The following is a 23334-nucleotide window of genomic DNA, read 5'->3' on the forward strand; positions in this document are numbered from 1 at the left end:
ATGTAAATAAATGTAACGGTGACAGATTTGGTGAATAAACAATGGCGTTAGGCAATCATACGAGTGATCTGTATTTAACTGCTCTGAAAAACTAGAGGAAAGAGGGGATGAGAGGAGGTTTGTGCGAACATTTCTCCATGGGAAACAACAACATGCTTTTGTGTGTGTGGATGGAAACACATTTGAATGGAAATTTCTGTCGACACAGTTGTGTCGCGACTCTGTGGTGAAGAAAACAAACCTGCTCCATGACTTCTGGAGCCATCCAACATGGTGTTCCCACAAATGTCTTGCGCACTTTATTGCGAGTCATGTCACCACCTGTTGCTAGAAAGGCACTGACGCCAAAGTCTGAAAGAAGAAAAGGGAATAAAAAAAGAAAAGCATTTAAACAACCCAGAGGAGTAGGTCAATAATACTACTGCCAAGAAGATAAACTTTCCTCCTCGGTGCCTCCTGTGCATGAATACACATGGAGGAGTCAAGAGAGGGTGAATGATATTGCAGCACTAAGCGCAAGTTTGAGTCAGAAGTGACAGATTTTGAAAGGGGGAGTTGCCTTGCAGCTAAATACCTGCAATTTGCACAGAGCCGTCATCCCCAAGGAGAATATTTCCGGCCTTGAGATCTCTGAAAGACAAACACATTCATTATACATAAGTGCCTCTCACAAGGAGCTGTCTGTTCTTCCAAGGAGGGAAATCAAAAAAGTAAAAGGCTACGGAAGAAATAAAAAGGACACTGAGAATTTGACGACTCGCTATTAGTGACTCAATGCTAAGTATACACACACACTCTCACAAAATGATTTTCATTTGGTCAGCTCTGTTCAGCCTCCTCTGGTGGTGATAAGAAGATTCAACAGGTAAAAATGTCTGACTGCCTGTCTGCCTCTGTGCACAGACAGACAGACAGACAGACAGAGACACACACACACACACACACACACACACACACACCAGGGTTGTCATAGCGAAAGACATGCATAGATAAAGTCAAGTAAAATGTGAGAGATGTTTGGCTTTATCTGAAGACAAAACATCAGCAGTGTGAGGGGATTGTAGGGCACTGTAGATTTAAATATTTTAAAAAAAGATTACCCTTAATTACCCCCAAGGCAGATCATACACTTGTACTGGAAGGGATTCAAAACAGCCGAGTAGTTCACCTTGCTGCCAGACGGGGGCAGTGGAGTACAAAGCATGAAGCTTTCATCTTTTTAGCATCACTGAAAACATATATATCTACAGTAAGCTAGTCTTCAAGAGTATTGATGATAGAGCTTCTAAGAAACAATGCCTCCTTTTATCACATTATTGAGCATATTGTAATTCAATCCATACAACTCGTGGCTCAAATGCTGCAAAGGTAAAAGTAGTGGTTGGGAAGATTTAGCAGGTAATGCCCCATAAAGTAAAAAATAAGAATAAAAGTGGTCCATTTGGCTTGAGAACCCCTTTTTTCAACAGCCACAAGCTAGAAGTACAGTCGGTCTTAACCAGCAGCGGCCGACTCAGGGCACACAATGCCCTGAGTCTTGAGAGGACTCAAGAGTTTGCAGGTCAGAGTTCACATGTTTGTTTAAATGCTTCTGAAGGGCTGAGTGTAGAGGCCTCTTATGCCAAAAGTGTTCCCAGTAAAATACCACACGGCCAGCAGATCTCTTTAGAGCCAGGAGGCGGGGAGTGGTTAACAGTGAGCCTCAGAAGAAGAAATGGAACATATGTGACATATTGGAACCATAGGCTGCGAGCACAAAATTGGGATTGTAGTGAAATATTGACTGCGGGGGATAGTAAAAGCAGTTGAAAAAAAAAAGAAAAAAGAGTTGAAATTAGTTTTTCCTACAGCTTATACTTCTACTAACTCCTAAACAACAGCAGTGTCTGTACATGAGACACAGAGAAGTGGGATGTGCAGTTTCTAACTCCAGGACACTTGCAGTAGTTTAGATCTGAATAAAGTCAGTGCATCACACAAGAGTTTTTTCTTCCCTGTGGTAATTTGAACTGTACACTTTCATAACTGTAACCACATGACTGGCTGTTATTAAATGATATCATTCCTCCAATGTAATATCCCAGGTATTGGGTGTTTGTGTAAGTGTCTAAGGCTGCACTCTCCCAATCAAAAGTGTGATTGATTTGTCAATATGTCAACATTAAGTATACAATCAATAGCCCTCAAGCCCTCATATTCTATGGTTTTTTACCCATGAGGGAGGGACACACTACCTGTGAAAACTTGTCCATGTCAAGAAATTGCCTTTTCTTTCCCTCAACAGGTTAACAAATGGAGGTTTGCATAATACAGCAGAAAATATAATCTACAAATTAAAACGATTAGGATGCTGCTCAGTCAACTTTGGGTTTCAACTCTGGAAGAACTGCCAGTATGTGGCCTTCCTTCTTTCTTTGTCCTTGTGTTCGGTACAATAATCAAGTCAAATATAATATGAAGATATATAGAAAACAAGTTTTTCCTGTTGGACATAAAGCGTCTACCTTATAGAGTGAAGTCAGTGGCAGATTAGGGCATATTTTGTTTCCCCCCCTGCAACAAATCTATTTGTTGAAGACTAAATACAAATTTGAGTAGACCCAGATTTTCTTTGGTTGACTTATAGCACGGTCATTGTCGTCTCTAAACTGCAGTTATCAGCTCAGAGGGAAAGGGAGAGAGACTGCTGCCCAATACATGTGGCATTTATGCATTTATGTCTCGCTGAGGTCAATTATGTAACTGCCAGACAAGGGAGGATGCAGAGGATGGGGAAGGGTGTATGAAAAATGGACAAAATAGTCTTTGCTTGTGGCTTTATAAAAAAAAACAAAAAAAAACCTGTCTGCTGCCATAGAGACAACTGTGCTCCGTGGCTCACCCCCACTGTCACTCTGATGCGCTCACATAACAGCGAGGTGACATCGGGTATCATAGTGTCTTCACCTCTTCTAGCACTCACTTCTTCTTCATTAAGAACACGATCATCCCCAACCTTTAGTGTTAGCGTGCACAATAGCGGCGATTTATAACTTGTAATTTAAGAGGTTGCTTTTTAAAGGATGAGAGTGGGAGGTGCACAGTGGACAAGGCACGTCGGAGAGGATCCCAAAATACTTTCCCTCGTTTGCACAACCCCTGTCTCTATGTCGGAGCGTCCAGTTGTGTCCACCGCTTGTGATTCAGGGTTTAGCATGGGCTAGAGGCACTTTGTGAGTAAAGCCTTGACCAATTACCCCAAGTTCTGCTAACTTATTGTCGGACTTCTTTCATTTTCTTTTGCAGAAAGGGAAACAGCTAAAGACACAACTCTCCAATAGTCAGGTATTGAACAGCCGATGACTTTCCATAGCCCTCGTCAGGTGACGTGTGTGTGTGGCAACATTTGCCTATGTCAGCATCAACAGGGCCCTGTGGACGTCTTTACGGCCAATTCAGCAAGCTAAAATGCTAACAATGACAGTTCTAACACTCAATTAAGGAAAAAACGTTAAAAACGACGGAAATCAAAACTACATAAAATAAAATAAAAAATAAAAGTGGGAACTAAATGAAAGAGAAACAATACGACTTCTTTAAATGTTGGATCGTGGGTTTACAGGTCAGCCATCACGCTCCACTATTTACCAAGAGTGATCAAGGCGATCTGATTGCCTCCCTCCTGCATTCATTCGAAGACTATGGTTCACTGCAGCACATTGTAATGCTCTGAGGGAAAAAAAGCTGCAAAGTGCAGACAGTCATTAACATTCACAAGAGAGGAGGAGGAGGAGGGAGGAGGAGGTGGTGACACAATGCACCATGTTCAAAGAAATACTGTAGTGGAGAGGGGGGAAAAAAACAACCTGCAGTTAAAGTCTAAGCTCCTACTCGTCATCATATGCTCCAATATTAGGTGGGACATAAATCCATATATTTCTTTGTAGTTAAGTGCTGTGAAACTGATCAAAAACACTTGCCAGAAAATCAGAGGTGCCCCGATAAGCAGAAATTCATTAAATTTAAACGACACCTGTGATCCCTTTATATTTATGACCAGCTGAAATGATATCCAGGCAGTAGCCAGGTGGGAACAGGCAGGCTATGAAACTGTCCAGGAGATTTAGCATTCTCATCTGGCAGCCCTCGCACCCTTTAGCTGCACCACCACCAAGTCACCTCCTGTGACATCACATCCTGGTGCCAGGCTCACGGTGCCTCTAAAAAGGCCGTAAAGAGAGTTTATTGAGACGCCCTGTAGAAAGAAGAAATACCTTGTCCCTTTTAACCATGCCCCCTCTGACCACAGAAATATCTTCACTCTGTTTCTATACTTTGCTTTTTCCATACTGCTGAATTGCACTGTCATCCCTTTACCAAGCGTTTTATTTCCCATTTTCTTTTAATCCACAACAATTACCTCTCAGCAGAAGCATAACTGAAGCCATTATCTGATTATTATTAAAACACATGGAAAAAAGTAATTTACCCTCAAAAGGAGATATTAGGTTTCAAAATGAGTGGGAGAATGCCACATGTTTTTGATACACTTTCTAATTATTAACATTGGAGATTTTACAAGACAACTGACAACTGACAAAACCAAGGAGAGACCAGTATTCTTCTCGTCATGTGGATCGTAACTGCCTGCTGCTCAACTTGGAGGACTGGTGTGACCCTCGAATCACGGATTTTCCAAGACGCTGTGAACGTGGAGGTGGAGCAGTTTGCCGTCTTGTGGTAAATGTCTCCGCTCAAGTCTAAAGCTCAAACTGCAAGACTCTAATTGCTTTCCTGCCATCCTGGGCTAGATGGAACGTGTCATGTGATGCGTTTTTTTCTCTCCCAACTTGTCTTCACCCACTTGACTGATCTCCATCGCCCCTGCCCCGGAGGCTCCGACTCATATGATCCAGCTTACACGGACGAAACGCACAGAGCCATATGCGCACAACAAGTTTCAACTGACCTCGGCCTCAGCCTCCCCCGCCCCCAGCTCAGCATGTCATTGATTTTCAGTGCTCCCTTTTCTCTCTTAGGTCACACCTTAGAAAATGTGGTTGGACAGACGTGATGAAGGAAATACCTTGTTATTCAACAGGCAGCAGAGCTATAGGCACATTAACCTAAGAAAAATCATTTACCTAATGCAGTAATACAAATAGTGTTTTTTCTTCATTATCTAGTTCCAATCCTCATTTAAAGTTTCTTTTGGATAAAGCAGTTTTAATTAGAAGGTTAATGAGCCGATAATATCATTGTCTCTCAGCTCCATTTACATGACCGATGACAATACATCCCTCTTACAAGCCTCGAGTCTTCAATCAAGCCTCTCTGTGTTTTCTCATTGGCACGCTATTCAGAAAGCTGCTCAGCACTTAACCAAGCCAAAAACCAATGCATTATTTACACATGTAGCCTATTCCAGGCTGTGTGTTTGTTTGCCAGTGGGAGAAAAACAGGAGGCATATGAAAAACTGAGTGATGAATATTAAATACAGAGGAGGTAGTGTGATGGCTTCAACAGTCAGTGTGTTGACTGGGTTCATTGTAACAGGGACTAAGCCAGGTCTTAGAAGAGGAACTTTCAGCATCACATTTCCTGCAGCATGCAAAACCTGCCATTGACACATTCCACTTATATACATGAAAGTAACTCTTGAAGATTATCAGCTCTGAAGTGGTATGTGGCAATACTATTAACAGATGTCTTGCAGCCGTTTCTGACTTAAAGCTGGGGGTTTATGTTATGTAATAGGTATAGGTCGACCAATCGATTTAGCCGAATCGGCTCCAATATGACATTTTATCGACATCAGCTGACCCATCCATGGCTGGTTAGAGGCAAGTCTAGCACAAAATATGGTTCAATGGCTACATTTGCTCATTCAAGGGACATTTTTTGTAAGTGTTCATATGGTTTCCTTCTAGTGATTAATCAGAAAAATAACTGTTCAAAGTCTCCATCAAATGAAACAATGCAGCCTGCTAGTGTGAGTAATGTGTAGGTCACAGGGCATGGAGCTTAGAGGTGCATTCAAGGAACATTGTAACTTTCATCATCTGCGAACACACATGTAGTCCACTTGACAAAAACTTGCTGCTGTCATCAACTTGTGGTAATAGATGCACAATAATGATAATGTTAATATTATTATTTTTTTATGTTTTTTGCCATAAGGAATGGGGGGTAAGCTGATTAGTTATCTATCGGCTATTCATGCTTCAAACTCTCATTATTATACCAGCCTTTAAAAATCCACTATGTATTGACCTGTTGTAACAATAAAGACAATAAATGCGTTTCATTTAGAAGCCTTCTTTAGTGGTAAACCATAAACATATCATTAGTGCTTCTTCTTCTTCTGGAGCACTTGTCGCAGCTTAATTGGTGAAGTCTGCATAACTCGTCTCTTTACAGATCCCACTGATAGTGCTGACCTTTAGTGGAGTGGAAGAGGCTGTCTGAAATTGCCACTGGCTGGCTACAGATTGTATCTGTACCTGTATAGGCTGCAGGAGATTGATGGAGAAGGAAGAAATATTCATCAAAGTAAAATGGAAAACAAAACCAAGATGACAGATGCCACGTAACAATAAGGTGCACATTAGGGTGCTCCCATCCATTAACTGACAATATTTGTGCTACATACAGAACTTTGATTAGAAGTTCAGGACAATCAATCAAAGAAAACAAACCTCTCAAGACAACTATATTCACAGCGAGAATTAATTCACTGGTGTGATTATTGTTTTGATATCTGAAAAAAATATCAAGAAAAAAAGTGAAAGTGGAAGCAAACTATAAATAAACACCCCAAACTCATCTGATATTTAAAGGCTAATCATATAAAGCACTATGACAGGACTTCAAGAGATAGCTACTTCTAAGTTAGGAACAGAAAGACCATGATGTGGCAACTTTGTTGTTACTCAGACACTGCAACCAAAACAACTGTACAGCAAAAGCAACAAGAAACGTGAGGTATCAGCAGGAATAATGACATTCATTTGCCTTGAACATCAACTGCTGTCTGCTGTGGAGAATTAAGTGCTCGGGTGATTTGTGTCCTACTTGGATTCACACCCATGCACTGCCATAAATATTTCCTTGATTTATACCTGCTGAAGTTCTACTAAACAGTGTATGTGTGTGTGTGTGTGTGTGTGTGTGTGTGCAGGACAACATCAAAGCCTTAAAGGCAGAGGGCCAATTCATTAAAACAAAAAAGAGTCAAAAGTTCAAAAGCCACTGGAATTGTTCCATAACATACGGACGTATTCGGTCCATATGTTTCATCGCTCCAAACTGTGAGCCTGTTATGCTGATCCAAGGTGAGAAAACCTAATTTACACATTTCTTTGTGCCTATTGTGCAGTGGTGGGCTGTCAGGGCCAGCAGGGCCTTCTCTGCTGGCCCTGACACTATCAAAAAAGTATTTTTTTTTTATTATTATTATTATTATTTTTAATAATCAAATTAATTTGTGTCTGAACATGTCTGAATTCAATTACTTTTTCAGTATGTTATGATTATATTTCCAGAAAGAATATGGTTATTTTTTGTGAAGCTGAGCTGGATTTTCCTGGATGTCATTAAACGCATCATAGCTCCGCGGACCTGCTCTAGTAGTATTGCTGGCCTTTCATTGAAGCTGCCATTTGGTTATAACTTTGACTGACGTTCAACGACGTTTGAACCGTTGGCGGGTTTTGAAGTAAGTTATGATCACTGCATTAACACCACGATCTATCATGTTTCTGATCTCCTTCGTGTGTACTTTTCACGGCGATCGTTTGGAGAAAAGAAGGAAATTATTTCAAGAGGAAGACCTACACCGAAGAGGTACATCATTTACGGTAGTTGGAGTGTTAATGATAAATTGATAACATTTTTTAGAAGTGGTGAGGACAAAACAGTTGATCATAAATAGTGCTGAGGACGTGTTCTGCCGTGTAGCTGACACCTATGCTTATGTGGAAGCTTGTTTTTGTGTCATATAGTGGCTTGTGAAATTGCGTTTGCTGAGTGACATAATGGAAGATATGGTGGTAATGATGCAGTAGCCTATAGATGCGCAGTGGTGTGCGTGTGCGATATGGCATGTTTTTTTTGTTTTTTTTTACTGAAGGCCCTGACTGAGACCCCACGGTCCGCTACTGCTTTTGTGTCTAAGGTATTTAGCTGTTGGAACAAATTGAGACCAGAAAACAAGCAAATAAATATTGAATGTGTTTCAATTCAGAAGGGATATAGAACTAAATTCATATTGCATGTATATATCTACCTTTGACATTAATTATTTCACAAGGGAATGACAGTGCAACTAACCAAAAATAGTCAAGCGTCAAATACAAATTCACTAAATAATAAAGCATTTCTTAATACTACTACTACTTACTTTAAATTTCATAATTTAAAGTAACATACTGTAGGATTTGCTTCCAGGGTCCCCCGTACTGTTGGGAATCAGTTTTGTCTGTTAAATATATGTCGGGTTACACGTGGATGTGTTTAGCCAACAAGTCGATGTAATATCAAAAAGACCTTGGAGACATTGCTTGAGGGTCGAAATCCTACATTGTGTTACTTTAACCATGTTGTCAGTAGTTCTGAAAATAACAGTGGTGTTTGTGTCTGTGTATTAAAAACCAATGACACTAATCACAAGTAAATTTAATCTACAGCAATCAGGCATGTGGTCTGTGTTATTACTGCAATACTGACAAAAATAAATCCACATATGTTCTACAGCTACACACCAGCGTAAAAACAGAATGTTAATGTACCAAAGATGGAAGAACTAAACACTAGCACATCACACAAGTTACACATTTCCGCTCCATAAACGCTGAAGGTGAAACCTAAAAAAAAGCCTGCATACTTCAGTCACGAAAGGTCCTGAGTCAGTTTTATTACGGCAACCAGAGTGGAGGACAACAAGCCTCGTTACCTGTGGATCTGTCCATTCTTGTGTAGATACTCCAGGCCTTCAAGCACGTCTTTCAACACGGTGGCTATGCTGGCCTCGTCCAGGACGCCAGTCTTGTGTTCACCTCGGGAGATGATATGCTTGATCACGTCCAGCACGGAGCCTGGCAAAAGAAATAAAAGGGTACTTGAGAAGTGTTTCTTAATGTTTCTTTCTTGAAATCATCATCATGATTGTGAACATAGAATAACACTCCAACTATGCAGCAGTCAGACTCCTTAAGCTTCTGGTCTTGATTTTTGATCAAGCTGAGAGAGTCACTTTGAGTCAGCCTGGCCAATATCAATCGTTTACCCTCCTCTAAACCAAATGTCTTTATGAAAACACATACTTCCTGGTGGATTGGCAGACATTCACTCGACATAATTCCTGTATAATTGTATATTGTTTGGATAAATTAGATGGATGTGGATATACAAGACTTTTTCCCACAAGCAGTCCAAGCTCAAAGATGAATCTAACTGAAGGGGGGAAAAACTAATGATTCAGCTGCTTTAAATCGCTTATCCATAAACATCATCATAACCTTTCAATTTGGCCATGGCACAACAAAGGGAAGGAATCAGAACAATCATCACTACACACACCCTTTAAAGGGTAAAGCTGTCCTTTTTGTGCAGTGCATGTTTTAGGACAGCAATATGAGAGGAGCAGGAGAACAGGTTTTCTGGACTTTTTTGTTTTAAGTTTCTCATTTACACAAATTCCATTCAGATGTGAAGCTCACAGGTGGTTAATCAGATAACATGGCCAGTTAAAGTCACCATGGTGACTGCCAGAATCATTTCATTATTTGCTGTTTACAGTGCCGCACTGGGATATGACTCTCGATGACATCATCGTTACGGTGTCTCTCCCTGCAGTCAAACACACAAATACAAACTGGGCTCAACAGTGCTAGGAGATATATTTGGACTTAGTTAGTACAGATCTGCAGTACAGATAAGTGTGCAGGTCAATGTTAGGGGCTAATGGTCAAACTGTTTTTGTCATCGGTGAATGGAGAACTTGTCCCAACCTGGGCCAAAAAAAAACAAAAAAGGTCACCGTGTCTCCCTCAATCTGGCTCCTGGCGAATAAAGGAGTGCTACGGATGAAAAGTCAAAATGCTGCCAGTGTATGATTTCCTTTGTGCGACTGTCCAAAGAATAAAGAATCTCTGTGTGAAAAGAGGTTCAGTATTTGCATTGGGCACGACAGAAGATTGGGTGACACTGGTGAATGGGAACAAAGGAGAGAAGCAAATAGAATGCCACTTGCCTGACAAGCTTTATTGTGCTGCAGTGACACACAAGCACAAACATCACACCGCCTGCCACACTGTCTATCTGACCCTTCCTCTCTTGTTGCTCACACACACAGACAGACAGACAGACAGACCCAGTGGCCAGAACTTGTAAACAAAAGCTGGAAATAGCCTTTTCATGGTCTTGAAAATGCCAATCGCAACTTTAATTGATCGTCTTTTAGCAACCGTGCCAAGCTAAGGGTGTAAAGATATTTATTTGCGTCTGCACTTCAGAATGTCCTCGCCTACAGCACTCCGCTGAGCACTTGGTGCATTACCCAGAGAGGCCACCTGAGACGAGACAGTGTTATTGCAGAGAGTCGAGGCAGAGAAGGAAGGGAGAGAGAGAGAAGGTGGGTTCAACGAGTTCTTCATGCAGTGACAGTAGAAAATGCGATTCAGCAGTGAGGACAGGAGACAAACCTGTTCAAAGAGGAGACAAGGCAGGAAAAGCAGCATGCGAGAGATAGTGATGCATATGTGAATGAGTGAATGGGGAAGAAGCAGGAGGACAGTGTGTAGCCTCGGCTCTCTGATGTGACAGCGCTTTGAAGCTCATGAGAAAAGGCGAGCTTGATTTTCCTTCTCCTCTGTTCGGTTCCCTCCTCTCTCAGTGCTTCTACACATGGTCTGATGTTCACCTGCTTGTCTGAGATTGCTGGAGGAAGGAGAAGAAGTGACAAGAAGTGACAGGTGACAATGAGAAGAGTGCTCAGAAAGCCACTAAAAAGGAGCCAAGTCCCAATTACACGGGAGCTGCAGTCCTAATGGACCAACAAATGAAGTGATTAGAGGATGAAGTGTTGAAGTAGCTAATGTGTTGACCTTATTCTTGCTCACTGTTATGAAAGGGTCTTGCTCCATGATAACATGTCTAGCTTGGCCCTATCCAAGTAATGATAATAATTATTAAATATAGTTTACATCATTTGTTAAATCCATACAAAAGTGCAGCTTTCTTGTTCAGAAAATCTCAGCTAAAACATTTCTCCTGCAAAAAGGTAAACTACTATTCTAAGAGGCTAGAAAAATACGGGTAAAGATAAAAAAAGGGTAAAGCAAGACAAATAGTGTACCATTTATCATTTACTTCAAATTATACACTGATGAGATGGCACTGGAGGAAAAAGCTCCTCAAGTGCCATCACACACTCAGCATGATGCAGGCTTTGGAGGATCACTAAATGCCAGCCTTGTCAGCCTCTTTCAAATTCACCCGATTGAGCTCTTCATGCCTCATTAGGCTATTTCAACATGCTGACACTGACTGACATGTTAACAATCCAGAGGTTCACTTTGCATGTGAAAGACTGAAGCGTACAGCAAGTGACACCTGTTGGCTTTAGTTTGAACGGTGATAGTTCAAGGCTTAGAGTGAGACTCCAAATCAAGAGGGAATAAATGTATTCTTGACAGCAGACTGCTGTGGAGCATACGAACACTCACGAAAATGTCAAACCGTTCTTTCAAATGAGTGCTACATTAAGCGCTCTTTCTCAGGATTTTTCGATTACGCCGTTCAAGTCAGGGATATAACTCTCCTGTAAAAGTATTTTATTTTATTTTATTTTACTTTACTGGGAGGCTCCAGACTGAGGGAGCAAAGGAAGGAGGAGGGGGAAGCGAGTGAAGGTGATGAGAGCTGTTGCCAACTGTGCTAAAGGACAATGGGGAATGCCAAGAAAAGAAGGAGATGGAAACAAGAGGGTGGGGCATAAGAGTGGCTATGACAATACATGGGTGGAGCAAAACCAAAGGTGTGAAGAGGGATTGTTGTGTTCATCAAAACCTTTAATATGTTAATAATTATTTTAGGGAACGTACATTTAAACAGAAGTGAACAAAAGGTAATTCCGCATGATAGAATTTCATAGTATTGATTCTCGGAAAATGAAGATACTTTTCAGAAGTTCCTGTCAGTTTTTTTTTTTTTGGGCCTCAGCATGATGTGACAAATCACCTGGCTACAAACACGACAAAGTAAATTCAGGTGGCATTCAACTGAGCTCAGCAGCAGCGACTGCAGGTCAGGAAAGACTGCACATCTCCCAGGACATTCCTCCGCTTGCTGTGGCGTGACTCATATTCTCTCCCTGTTGGTCTCAGTGGATGTCTCTTCAACGTGAAGTCCTAATGAAACAGTTGTTCACATGTCACATTCAGAACAGGAATTTCCTGAAAAGTGCAGTGCCTACAGCGTGCAGAGCTAAGCTCTACAGGTTTGGCCTTGAATGGGTTGATCAAAGACCAAGTCTTACTCAGCTGGCTGAAAAACAGAACTACAAGCATATGATGTGAAGTGAAAGACACTGAGAACTGGAATATTTGGGCCCAAAAAGGCACTAGCAAGTATATTAGCAATTGGTAATAATGTGCAAATGTGGTTCCAGAGCTTCAATGACAACTTGACAAATGCGCAAGATCCCACATGTCAAAACCTATACACCACGACATTAAATATAATATTATGTCATACCAACATGACAGAGCTAACCTGCTGAAGGTACTTAGTGACCAAGCATTAGATCTTTCAAATCCTGTAGACCTCAAGGACAATTATTCCATCACACCCATAGATGCTTAAAGCGAGGGCTGGCAAGTCTGGAAGGTCTAGCAAAAGGAGGGTATACATCAAAACACTGCCACCAAAGGTCATCGTCTGTAGATAAACGACGGAAAAGTATTGATTGTCTGCCATTTTTCCGTTACTCATTGTAAACATCTGGCTATCATCTCTTCTTCAGCAGTATGTGTGAGACTAGGGAGAAGGTAGGCAGTGATAAACAACTGCACAAGGCCAATGATTCCAAATAACATCCAATGTGTTTCAGAAACCCAACCCTACCAATGCAATATATACACACATTATTTAGAGATAAATCAGACACGTATGGAAGTCTACCCTGGGGTATATGAACCTCTAGCTTGCTAATAATGTGCTAGTGAACTGTGGTGTCTGCCAGTGGAACATACCATTTGTAAGTGCCATAAGCCGGTAAAACAGCTGGGGGAAATACCAACATTCAGAAGTGACATAAGACCAAGAACTCGTACAAAAACAGAGGCGTCATCTCATAGGTTTGTCACTTGCTGAGTGACACATGGTCTTTCATAAGACGCAACTGTTCAAAAGGCGGCTTTGGGAAGACTCAGCTCTCTATACCGACTCTCATGGGTCATTGTTAAGGAATGAGACCTGCAGACATTAATTACTCGGCTGCCTCATCGGTTGGCACTTTATTTACAAAACGTATCACTATATAAATGTCATTAAGGCTTTAGTCACATTGACTGGTGAGCTGGTATAACTCTTATGAAAGCAAAAGATAACAGTTGCAGTGTGGAAAGGTTTCTTACGCTCCATCAAACCAGACGAGCAGACTGGAGCAGGCCTTCTTCGGGGCTGGTAAACTCTGCCCTGTGGCGTGATGGTCTATAAACCTGACCTCATTTGAGCTTTGTCTCCACGCCAGACATTACCATGGCCATCATTCAATTACTCTACACAATAAAACTCAACATCAAGGGCCTCTGTTTAACTAGGATAAGAGGGAAGAGGGAGGCCATCTTAAGTGGCGTCCACTCCTGCTGTGCGGCTCGCTGCCCGCTCAAGCATCGCTTGGCGGGCACTGTGCCCTGGGCCCAGCTACAAGGTGGCTGCCAAGCAGCTTGTGACTTCAGTGTACTGAGAGCCAGGCATGCCACCTGTGCACTCTCTGCAGTGGGACGCTGTTTACACAGAGACAGAGGCCGTGAGAACATGGGTGAGTAAAATCAGAGTGCAAATGTTAAGTGTGTGGTTGTATCATGTGTACACTTGTGCTCGTTCAATTAACTGTGTGAGACTAAAAGCAGGATGCACAGGATGCAAATAAAACATGTCTTGCCTCTTTGTAAAGAGATGACGTTACTTGACAAATGAGTTACAGGAGGCCAAGGTTCCTCTTATGTCAACTATCTGGCAAAATTACAATGAACAACATAATCAGAAGGAGGTGCAACTGTTGCATTTTGGAGGTCTTTTACCTCCATTGTGGTCTCCTCATCGTGCTCCTCTCGCTTGTTAATTGCAGCACTACCAGATGGATGCCATGACGCCAGCCTGTGGGCTGTTATTACCTCTGCCCTGTCATTAACTCCTGCACTCTACTATGTTAAAGCCCGGAAAGAGCAGGAGCTCACACAGGACACAGTGAGGATCAGTGCTGTCGCATTCCCCGCAATCACTCTTAACATCATCGATAGCAAGTGGACCGGCTTCTCCCGATGCCCATAACTCATCACAAGGTGGTCTGAGCAAAGCATTCTGGACCCACGTCAACCTCCTGATTCTTCTCTGATCACTCTTTGTATTGTATTGAGTATTTACGTACCACCACTGAGCAGCTTCATGACCAGCCAGAGTTCATCCTTTACCACAAACGAGGTGTAATAGGACACGATGTTGGGGTGGTGACACTGGCTCATGGCTTGAATCTCTTTCTGTTAGAGGGGGGGAAAAAACACGAGAGAGACAAAGTTAATCAGATTGGTACAAAGCACTCGCAGTCTTAACCCCTGTGGAAATGAGTTGAAACTTTACATCAGCTCAAATGCATTTTCATTGATCACACTTGCACTAAATTAGCTTCAGATGCTGAAAAATGGAAAAGCTTGGAAATGGGATGAGGCATGAGACACACGATTAATTTCATTTCACTGAATGTAAACAGTGTCTGCAAGGTGTGAGGAAAACAGTCTGAAGAGAATAAACTCAATGCAGTGACAATAAACTACCACTGCTCTGACTTTGCAGCTATTTTTGAAATTTATAGTGATACTTAATATCTTAATGACATCGATAGTCAGAGGAGAAATAGATTAGGTCAACGTAATGCATATCCAATATGCACAAAACTGCTGGTATGTAGCCCTCAAAGGGATGCTCTCTCCGTCTCTCGCTCTTTGTGTGTGTGTGTGTGTGTGTGTGTGTGTGTGTGTGTGTGTGTGTGTTTGTGTGCTCTGAAAGCAGGGGAGCTGAGGTAATGCTGGCAGAGAATCCATCCCTTCAGCAGTACCAGACCCGTGGTCATTTGAGGATAGACTCGCAAGGAAAAAGAAAATGCAGTCCAGTTTGGAGTAGGGAGAACAGATTCACATACTGTATGTCTGCTTTTGGTTTATGTAACTGTTATTATCAAAAGTTGAGTATTATGGATAGATATTAATGCAAAAAAACATATACTTTATCTTTAGGGAAATTATAGGCTTACAGCCCTGGGAAACTTTGACAAATTAGAAGGCACTTCAGAGAAAGAGGTCGCTCCTAGTGGCTGCGCTACTAAACTGCTCTGCATGGCAAAACACAGGCAGCAACTGCCTACACAGCAAAGAAACCTCAACGAAACCTCAAAGAAAAAGACAACAAACAATATTGGAAAATAAAGGAAATGGTCATGCATCGTGTATGACACAAATTTGTCAGACAAAGTTCTGTAGATGAAACTCAACAAGCAACTTATTTTCTAGTGATTCTGCCAACTGCAAATGTAACCAATTCAGAAATATCCTTAAATGTAAATATTGGGGTGAACATGTTTCAACCCTCGTCAGTCTTGGTGATAGAACATGTGACGCATCTCTGAATACTTGACGGAGCTGAACGAGGACCTCATCTGATTGTGGGTTAACCGCAAATAATCATATTCCCAACTCCATCATTTATTATGCCGTCATTGAGTGTGGCAATACAACGAGTGCCCGTCGAGCCCGTCAACTAAAAGAACTTAAACACTCAAGTGGAAAACATTTTCGTTGAAGACATCAATCAATAGATGCTTGTGAGAACAGTAAGCAACCAAAGTCTGCGGTCCCATGAGCTATAAATGCTTAGCTCACACAAAGTGCATTAGCTGCAGCGTGCCTCAGCTGCAGAGTCATCACTATTGAGCGCACAGCCTTCAGCGACTACCTCTGCCAAGAGGAGGCAGGTGACATAACACTGCATGTACTGTAGAAAGCACTTGACATAAAAGGGTGGATACAGGCAGTGATTAAAACACACCGACTAGACCATGACAAGTTCAGACATGTTTGAATTAACAAAAAAAATAAAGTGTGACAAACGTTCAGGATGAACTGTTAACAAACAGCAGGTGAACCCACATACCACTAGGGCTGGGTTTGCACAGCTATTCTTTTTAAGACACTGCATTGATTTCCATTCATAACCAGTTAATACTTAACCAGTCCCTCAGAAATGAGTCTCTTTAGGACCAGGTTTTGGTCTGCATGAGGACTACTGTTCCCCCTCTCCACTGGGGAATGAGCTCATCCCTGCTTTTATACCAAAACCTTTATACTGAATGAGAAAACGTTTGTGATTGTATAATTCGGACACCCAGCTGATAACACAAAAGCACTGTAGTTTGATACCGACAGCCCTGCCTGTGAACTAACGTTGTTTTTAATTATCAAACAATCTCATAGTTTCCAGTCTGTTGGGTCAGACGGGTACTACAGGCCGAGAGAGCACTACAATGATATGGCGTGTTGGCTGCTAACTGGCTTCATTGGAGCACTCTGTTCTCAGCACAGTGGAAGAGGCAGGTCACCTCAGCGCTGTGGGAGAAGAAAAACAATTGGATAACAGGGAGGATATCGTGCTCTGGAAAGGTTTTCCCATCTTTTCCAGGAGACAACGTGAGATTCACAGGGTCTCTTTGTTGTAGGGATTAGGTCACTGCAAACCTATGCTGTAGCAAAGACACTGGAAATGTTCTCATGGTCATGCTTGCTTTCATCTGTGTCCCCTATGGTGCTTAACCTTTGACGTTTGATGAAATGTTGCTTTGTGAAAATACGTCAGCGATGGCGGTAAAACATTTTACATATGTCAGCATTATCGGCACAATAGAGCTGCAGCGCACGGTTCATCTGTCGATTATTTTCTCGATTAACCAAGTAATCGATTGATTCGTTGAGATATGAGAAAATGTTGATCAGTGTTTACCAAAACCTAGAAGTGATGATGTTCTCAAATGTCTTGTTTTGTACACAATCAAAAATGATTCGATTCAGTTTTAACGATTTCTTTGTTTGAGCAAAGAAAGCAGAAAATATTCACATTTAAGAAGCTAAAAAAAACACTTTATTCGACTATCAAAATAGTTGACGATTAACTTAGTCATCAGGTAATTGTTGCAGCCCTACTGCACACCACAATGTGTATAAGCCTTGATTTGTGAAATGTATTCCTCATAAACGGTGCATTGTGCAGAAAAAAAGAAACTCCACAGAATCCAAGTGAATGGGCAACTAAAGCGCCCTGCCTCTTGCTTGCTCAGGCCGTTGTAGACCTAGTCCTGCTCCATTCATCACTTGTGAATGGCACAGTCCTTGACTTCCGTGACTTACATCACAGCAATACATCTCTCAATTTAATTCTGCATCTGAGGCACTTAACATGCACGAGTCATTATTGTAAAACACATTGTGATAATGGCCATCTGTGTTACAAAAGCTGCATGCTATTAGCATAGTATATTCTTACTTTCTTTCCACTTTATTTACGAGTTGGCTCTCAGCCATCTGTTAGGAGGAGTAGTTCATTCTTCACGTTTAAGTACACCATAATGTGTGATCGCCATTCCTTTTTCCTGCTTGAGCTCGAAATAAATAAATTATTATTATTATTATTATTTAAATTATTGACCGTCTTACTGATAAACTGCCAAGAAATATATTGTTACAATGAATGTATTTCTTCTTTATACTTTTAATATTCAACTCTTTGAAGAAAAAATACGTCTTCCCTCTATATTTGTGTGACAGACCAGCAACAGGTACAAAGTGGGGGCAAGCTTCCAAAAAATAACATCAGACCGACTCTGTTTCCTGCAACGACCAATCTAATCAAACTGTTTTTCTCTCCCTAATGGAAATCACACTGGCTAACAGAGTCAGTAACCTTTGACTGAAATCTCACCAACACGACAACTCAGATTCCTGTTTTTTTACAAAGATGTCAGTGACATCGGGGCATATCGCCGACTATGACTCATTTCATACAAAAAGAACTGATGCCGATGAACAGTGGTCAAGTTAAGCACCAACTCCTTTGAAAACCTAACAGGTTGTAGACAAGGAAATAGACAAGTCCGTGACAATTGTGTTTTCCTAAATTTGGCCTGATCCCTTCACTTTTGTGTTTAACTGAGGACAAAAAACTGAACAAAAAAATAAATAAATGACCTATTGTCACAGACTGAAAACAGTGCAGGGTCACAAACTGGTGCCACCAAATCACACTGATGGCAGACACACACAGAAGCCCCTATAGAAGCAAAGTTGCGTCACCATCGGTTACTCAGAGCCTCACACACACGCACACATGCTCACCATGACCCGATCTCACTGCAGCTCACGCACACATGACTGAGGAACAGAGAAGCTGCTGATCTGCAGCTGATGAAAGGTGAGGAAACACATGCACAACTCTGATTCACTTCCTGTGCCAGAAAATGCAAAGTTGACTTGAACACTTCTTAATAGCTGTCGAGTCAATGTGAAAATTGATTCCTACTATCGAGTGTAGTGAACCAAATATGAGGAACGCAATCTAAAACAATAGCTGTGACACTTATTGTTGTACATGTGGATAAAGGCAGTGCACTAAAAACGGGAAACAAACCTTCTCTTCATTTTATTGGGCCTGAGTCACTCAAAAGCACCGACCCACCTTTGAATGGCTGTTTCACTACAATGACAAATGCACACTCAAATACTCTATGTGACAGGTTATTGCTCACTGACACTGAATAATTTCACAGGTAAGGATAAAGACATGCAGGCCTTTTAAGCTGCTTCTTTAAAGAAGCAATCCAAGTTCAATTTAATGCTTCCTCGCCATTTAAGCGGGTACTCAGCAGGCTGTGGAATTAGTTTTGAGGATGGTGGGGGTTGTGGGGTGGGGGGGTTGTCAGGAAATTCAACCTCACTGAAGTCCATGTGACTGCCTGCTCCGAGAATCCTGGAGCAACATTCTCCTGATTCATCCTGCAAATAACGCGGGGAGGAGGTGTTCCTGCGCAGTTTAATGTTACCAGTGTGTAGTGAGAAACCTGCCAGCAATCTCGAATCACTATCTTCCCATGCACACACGTACAGTCTTACACAATATTTAGTTTCCAGACTTCTGGATGACAACTGGGGGAGAGGATTGGAAAAACCATCAATCAAGCTTGCGGTCTTGGTTCATAACAAGTGATTTCCTGGTGTCCACATCCTTGCTAAGTGACAAAACATAACTCTGTCCTAGATTATTCTGAAGGTAGTGCGACACATTTTCTCATTCAAAGCTATACAAAAAAAACAATAAAACCAACCAATTAAAACAAGATGAGTTGACAACTATATGCTAGATCATCTACAAAGTTAGAATACAGGCCACAAACAAGCATGATCATCTCTAGCTGCAGGGCAACGCCATGTAATCCTTCCACTTCTCGAGATAAATCAGAAACCACATCATACAGCAAGCAATATGCTGAGCCACACTGCATGATTGCATTGAGATGATAAAGACACAACGGAGCCCTCGGGAAGATGTCGCATGGTGGTCTAATGGTTTCCTGGCAATAGTCTTTCAAAATACAACCAGAGCAGTGTTTGAAGTGATTGGATGGAGGCTTCGGAGGAAACCAGTAAATGAAAAGCAGAGGTGGCAATGACTCCTCACACATCCACACACTAACAGAACAGAAGAGGTGAAACCTTCAATGAAAGATTATATTGGAAACCAGAAGCTTCCTTTAATCAAACAGTAGAAGTAAGAAATCCTCAGTGTAGCAGCATTTTCTTACCAGGAGCTCGTCCATACTGGTTTGGCACTTCTCTAAGTTGATTCGTTTGATGGCCACCTTCTCTTTGCGTGGTACACAGTAGGCTGCTTGGACCACAGCTGTGGCTCCGCTCCCTGAAACAGACCAAACAAAATACCATCACATTAATTATGATTCAATATAATAAACCAGGGAATGCAAGAGTTCCTGTTCTTATACAATCACATTGACAAGGCTTTTATGCATTACCTAAAAACCCTCCTGATTTCAAGAAGACTGAACAGTGTTCAGCTTCGACCATTCACAAGATTTTTTTCTGTGCTACAGCTCATCTGTCTGCTCATCAATCATGAATCAGCTTTTCCAAATCCTGGGCCTACAAAGCGAGTCTGACAGGGACCAGTGGTTCAGCTAAACCGAGACTTTTCCCAAGGAGATGATCCTGCCCCCAAGGCTCAGGTCAGCATGTAATTTAGAAACACATTGTCCCCCCCCTCTTTTTGGGATTTTATGTTGATGATACATTCACCATTTGATGGTTGTGTTCACCGATGACAATTATTTCTCATAACAGTGAATATCGCAAGACAGGAAATGCCAGTAGCTAATAAACAAAGATTACACTTACATATGAAAATAAATGCAATATAGTTTGGCCCTGAAGTCAAAAGGCAAATGTAAAGAGGAAGGAGAAAGGATTGCAGACATTTATGACCCCTGGAGAGGGAGAATTCATCAGATCTGAACGACGTAACAGTTAAATACTTTTTCAAATGTGAAGTCTTTTTCTGGAAACTATAAATCAGCCTAATTTTCCATGCTTTTAAGACTTTTAAAACTTGCAGAATGATGGCAACAGTTGAAGGAAGTTGAAGCTAAACGTGCAAACCGATTCTCTACTCGTGCCACTTGAGCCCAAAATGAAATTTTAATGATTACAAAAAGAAAGCACAAGTTTATCAGCGTTAATATTGTGGCAGTGGTGACAGATAAATTAGATTGGGTGCTGTTAAGTGTAAAGGTATTGCTTCCTAAGGAAGCCACCCCCACTTGGGCCTGTGAGAATGCAGCTCTGCTCTTCTCTCCACTGAAGAGATGCAAACACGTACAGCGGCGCTATAAATGCTATTGTGTAATTCTATACCATAGTGTAATTTAACTGTACAGTGGTCATATTTAAAACCATGCACACATGGCCGCTTCCATTATATCTCTGATGTATACGTGAAGCTGAGCTGCTGGGAGCACATTCTCCTCTGGCTACAACCGGCTCTGGTGAGAAAAACTGCCAGTGGATCCGGTTCCCCCTTCAGTAAGCTTTTCCCAACCTTCCATGCCCTCAACTTAGCTATGCCTAGATATTAACAAAGTGCTCATTGTTTGTAGTTTTCACTGAGCCAGCAGTGTATGGTGGTAAAAAGTGAGGGCTACTTTGAAAAAGGGTGGTTTTCTGATTTTAATTAAAAAGTATAGCTCTCCCTGAAGATGAGGCCAACTTTTATTAAACCGTTTTAATTCAAGATAATTATGACCTCAGGCTGTACAAACCTTTTCAATTTCAGCACACACTGAGATTAAGAATACACTTTGCTCTCGAAGATAATCCAATAAAACTGCAATTTCCTTGTAATTTCCTGCAATTTACAGAAAGCCAGGGTCACTTGAATCATCGTACGTGCAAAAGTCTGCATCCAGCTGCTACGGAGGGTGCCATGTACTGACTGGCAACCTCTGACAACGTGCGGTTGGCCTTGCTCAACTCCACAGCATCCAAGTAATCATGACTCTACCATTGCTCAAAACTAAGAGGCTGAACTTAGCTGTAAATATATCCTACATCCCCCTCTCATAAGCACCACCACCAATGCCAAACAAACTCCTGGAGTCTCACCAGTGATGGGTTCAGTCCTCAGAGGACCACTGGAGTGTAAATACCTCCACAAAAACAAACAGCCAGTCGTCAGGGGTGGCTGGACAAGTTAGAAAGCATATGTTCTTGTTAGAAAGCATGTGCACTGAGTGTGTGTGAAAGATGGGGAAAAAGGGGGTCATTGTTAGGTTTTCAGAGGGCCAGGTCAGGGGTTACAGAGACTCTATGAGCCGTTTTAGTCCCATAGAGGCTCAATCAAGCAGTCAGCTGGGATCTTGAGTTAATATGGTCCTGGTGCTCTTTGATATTTGGTACTTCCAAGTTTAGCACAAGGTTATTCTGCTCAGAGAAGTAATATCTCAACTATTTGTATCCAGTTACATGATAATACATCAACTGGCTTTTGACATTCCAAACAAAGCTGTGAAATTTGCAATTAGCCTAGATGCTAACAAGGGCGACCATTCTTGTCACCTTACGCCTCCTTTCCACCAAGCGGTGCAACGCAGTTCAGCTCGACACCCTGATCCAAAGATGTGACCCTGAACTTCCGATTCCACCCGTGTGGGCCAGATGGCGATAGCTGCGTCAGCTATGTAAATAGCGCAATGTCATAACAGCACAACAGTGTCGCCCGCCAATAAAGTCAATGGAGAAGAACACGACACAGTTAACACAGGGTAACATAATGCTGACATTTATAAATGCAATGAACATCTGTCCGAATGTTAAATCGCATAACTATCCAACGGGTCACTCGACAGGTTTCAAACTTGTCGAGGTGACTTACTGAGGGAACCGGTGTGTGCAGTGCTGACTTTGACATTGTTTGGATAAGAAATAACAATAGATATTGGCAAAAGGGTTAGGGTTTGTGTTTTTCCCTACCATCTCACAGAAGTGATGATTCTCCATCCAATCAACGGAAACAGTGTGTCTAGGAACTCTACCACTGTGCTTGGTACCCACCAGAGGGGTGCCAAAAACTGGGACAGTATTGGTCATTATTTTGGATCCCTTCTCAATATTGTGCACGGGAATAATTGGGTAACGTACCCGCCTGAACCTTGGTGGAAAGAGGGCTATATTCACTAACGATGAAGTCACGTAGCTACACAGTGTCACATCTTTATTATTCAGATAAAATTATCACCGCACTCTCCATTGGAATGAGAGGACGTACAGGGTCAGCCTCACAAAGGGAAGCACTGAAACTGAAGCTGAAGCAGCAGCAGCAGCAGCAGCAGCAGCAGCAGCAGGGCTTTGAGAAACTCATGCCAAAATCTAATCTGCTAAACAGTCTGGCACAGACTTTAAGGCTGAAGATCAAGGAGTAGGTGTGTGTGTTTGAAATCAAAGTCAAATGCATGAATTGTTAAACCA

At 41.8% G+C, this 23334-nt stretch overlaps 1 protein-coding gene across 3 annotated transcripts in view; it reads right to left on the bottom strand.

Moving 5' to 3' along the window:
- The window catches only part of oxsr1b (oxidative stress responsive kinase 1b), a 36778-nt gene that overhangs the window by 8637 nt on the left and 4807 nt on the right, over nucleotides 1-23334 (bottom strand). For all 3 annotated transcript variants that reach the window (XM_044035733.1, XM_044035742.1, XM_044035750.1), the window contains exons 2-6: nucleotides 20103-20215; nucleotides 14634-14742; nucleotides 8934-9075; nucleotides 575-630; nucleotides 242-351 (exon numbers count right to left, since the gene is read on the bottom strand). In XM_044035733.1, coding sequence (XP_043891668.1) covers nucleotides 242-351; nucleotides 575-630; nucleotides 8934-9075; nucleotides 14634-14742; nucleotides 20103-20215 — 530 coding nt within the window. The remainder of the gene's footprint in view (nucleotides 1-241; nucleotides 352-574; nucleotides 631-8933; nucleotides 9076-14633; nucleotides 14743-20102; nucleotides 20216-23334) is intronic.

Source organism: Solea senegalensis, linkage group LG1, assembly GCF_019176455.1.
Source record: "Solea senegalensis isolate Sse05_10M linkage group LG1, IFAPA_SoseM_1, whole genome shotgun sequence".
Lineage (NCBI taxonomy): Eukaryota > Metazoa > Chordata > Actinopteri > Pleuronectiformes > Soleidae > Solea > Solea senegalensis.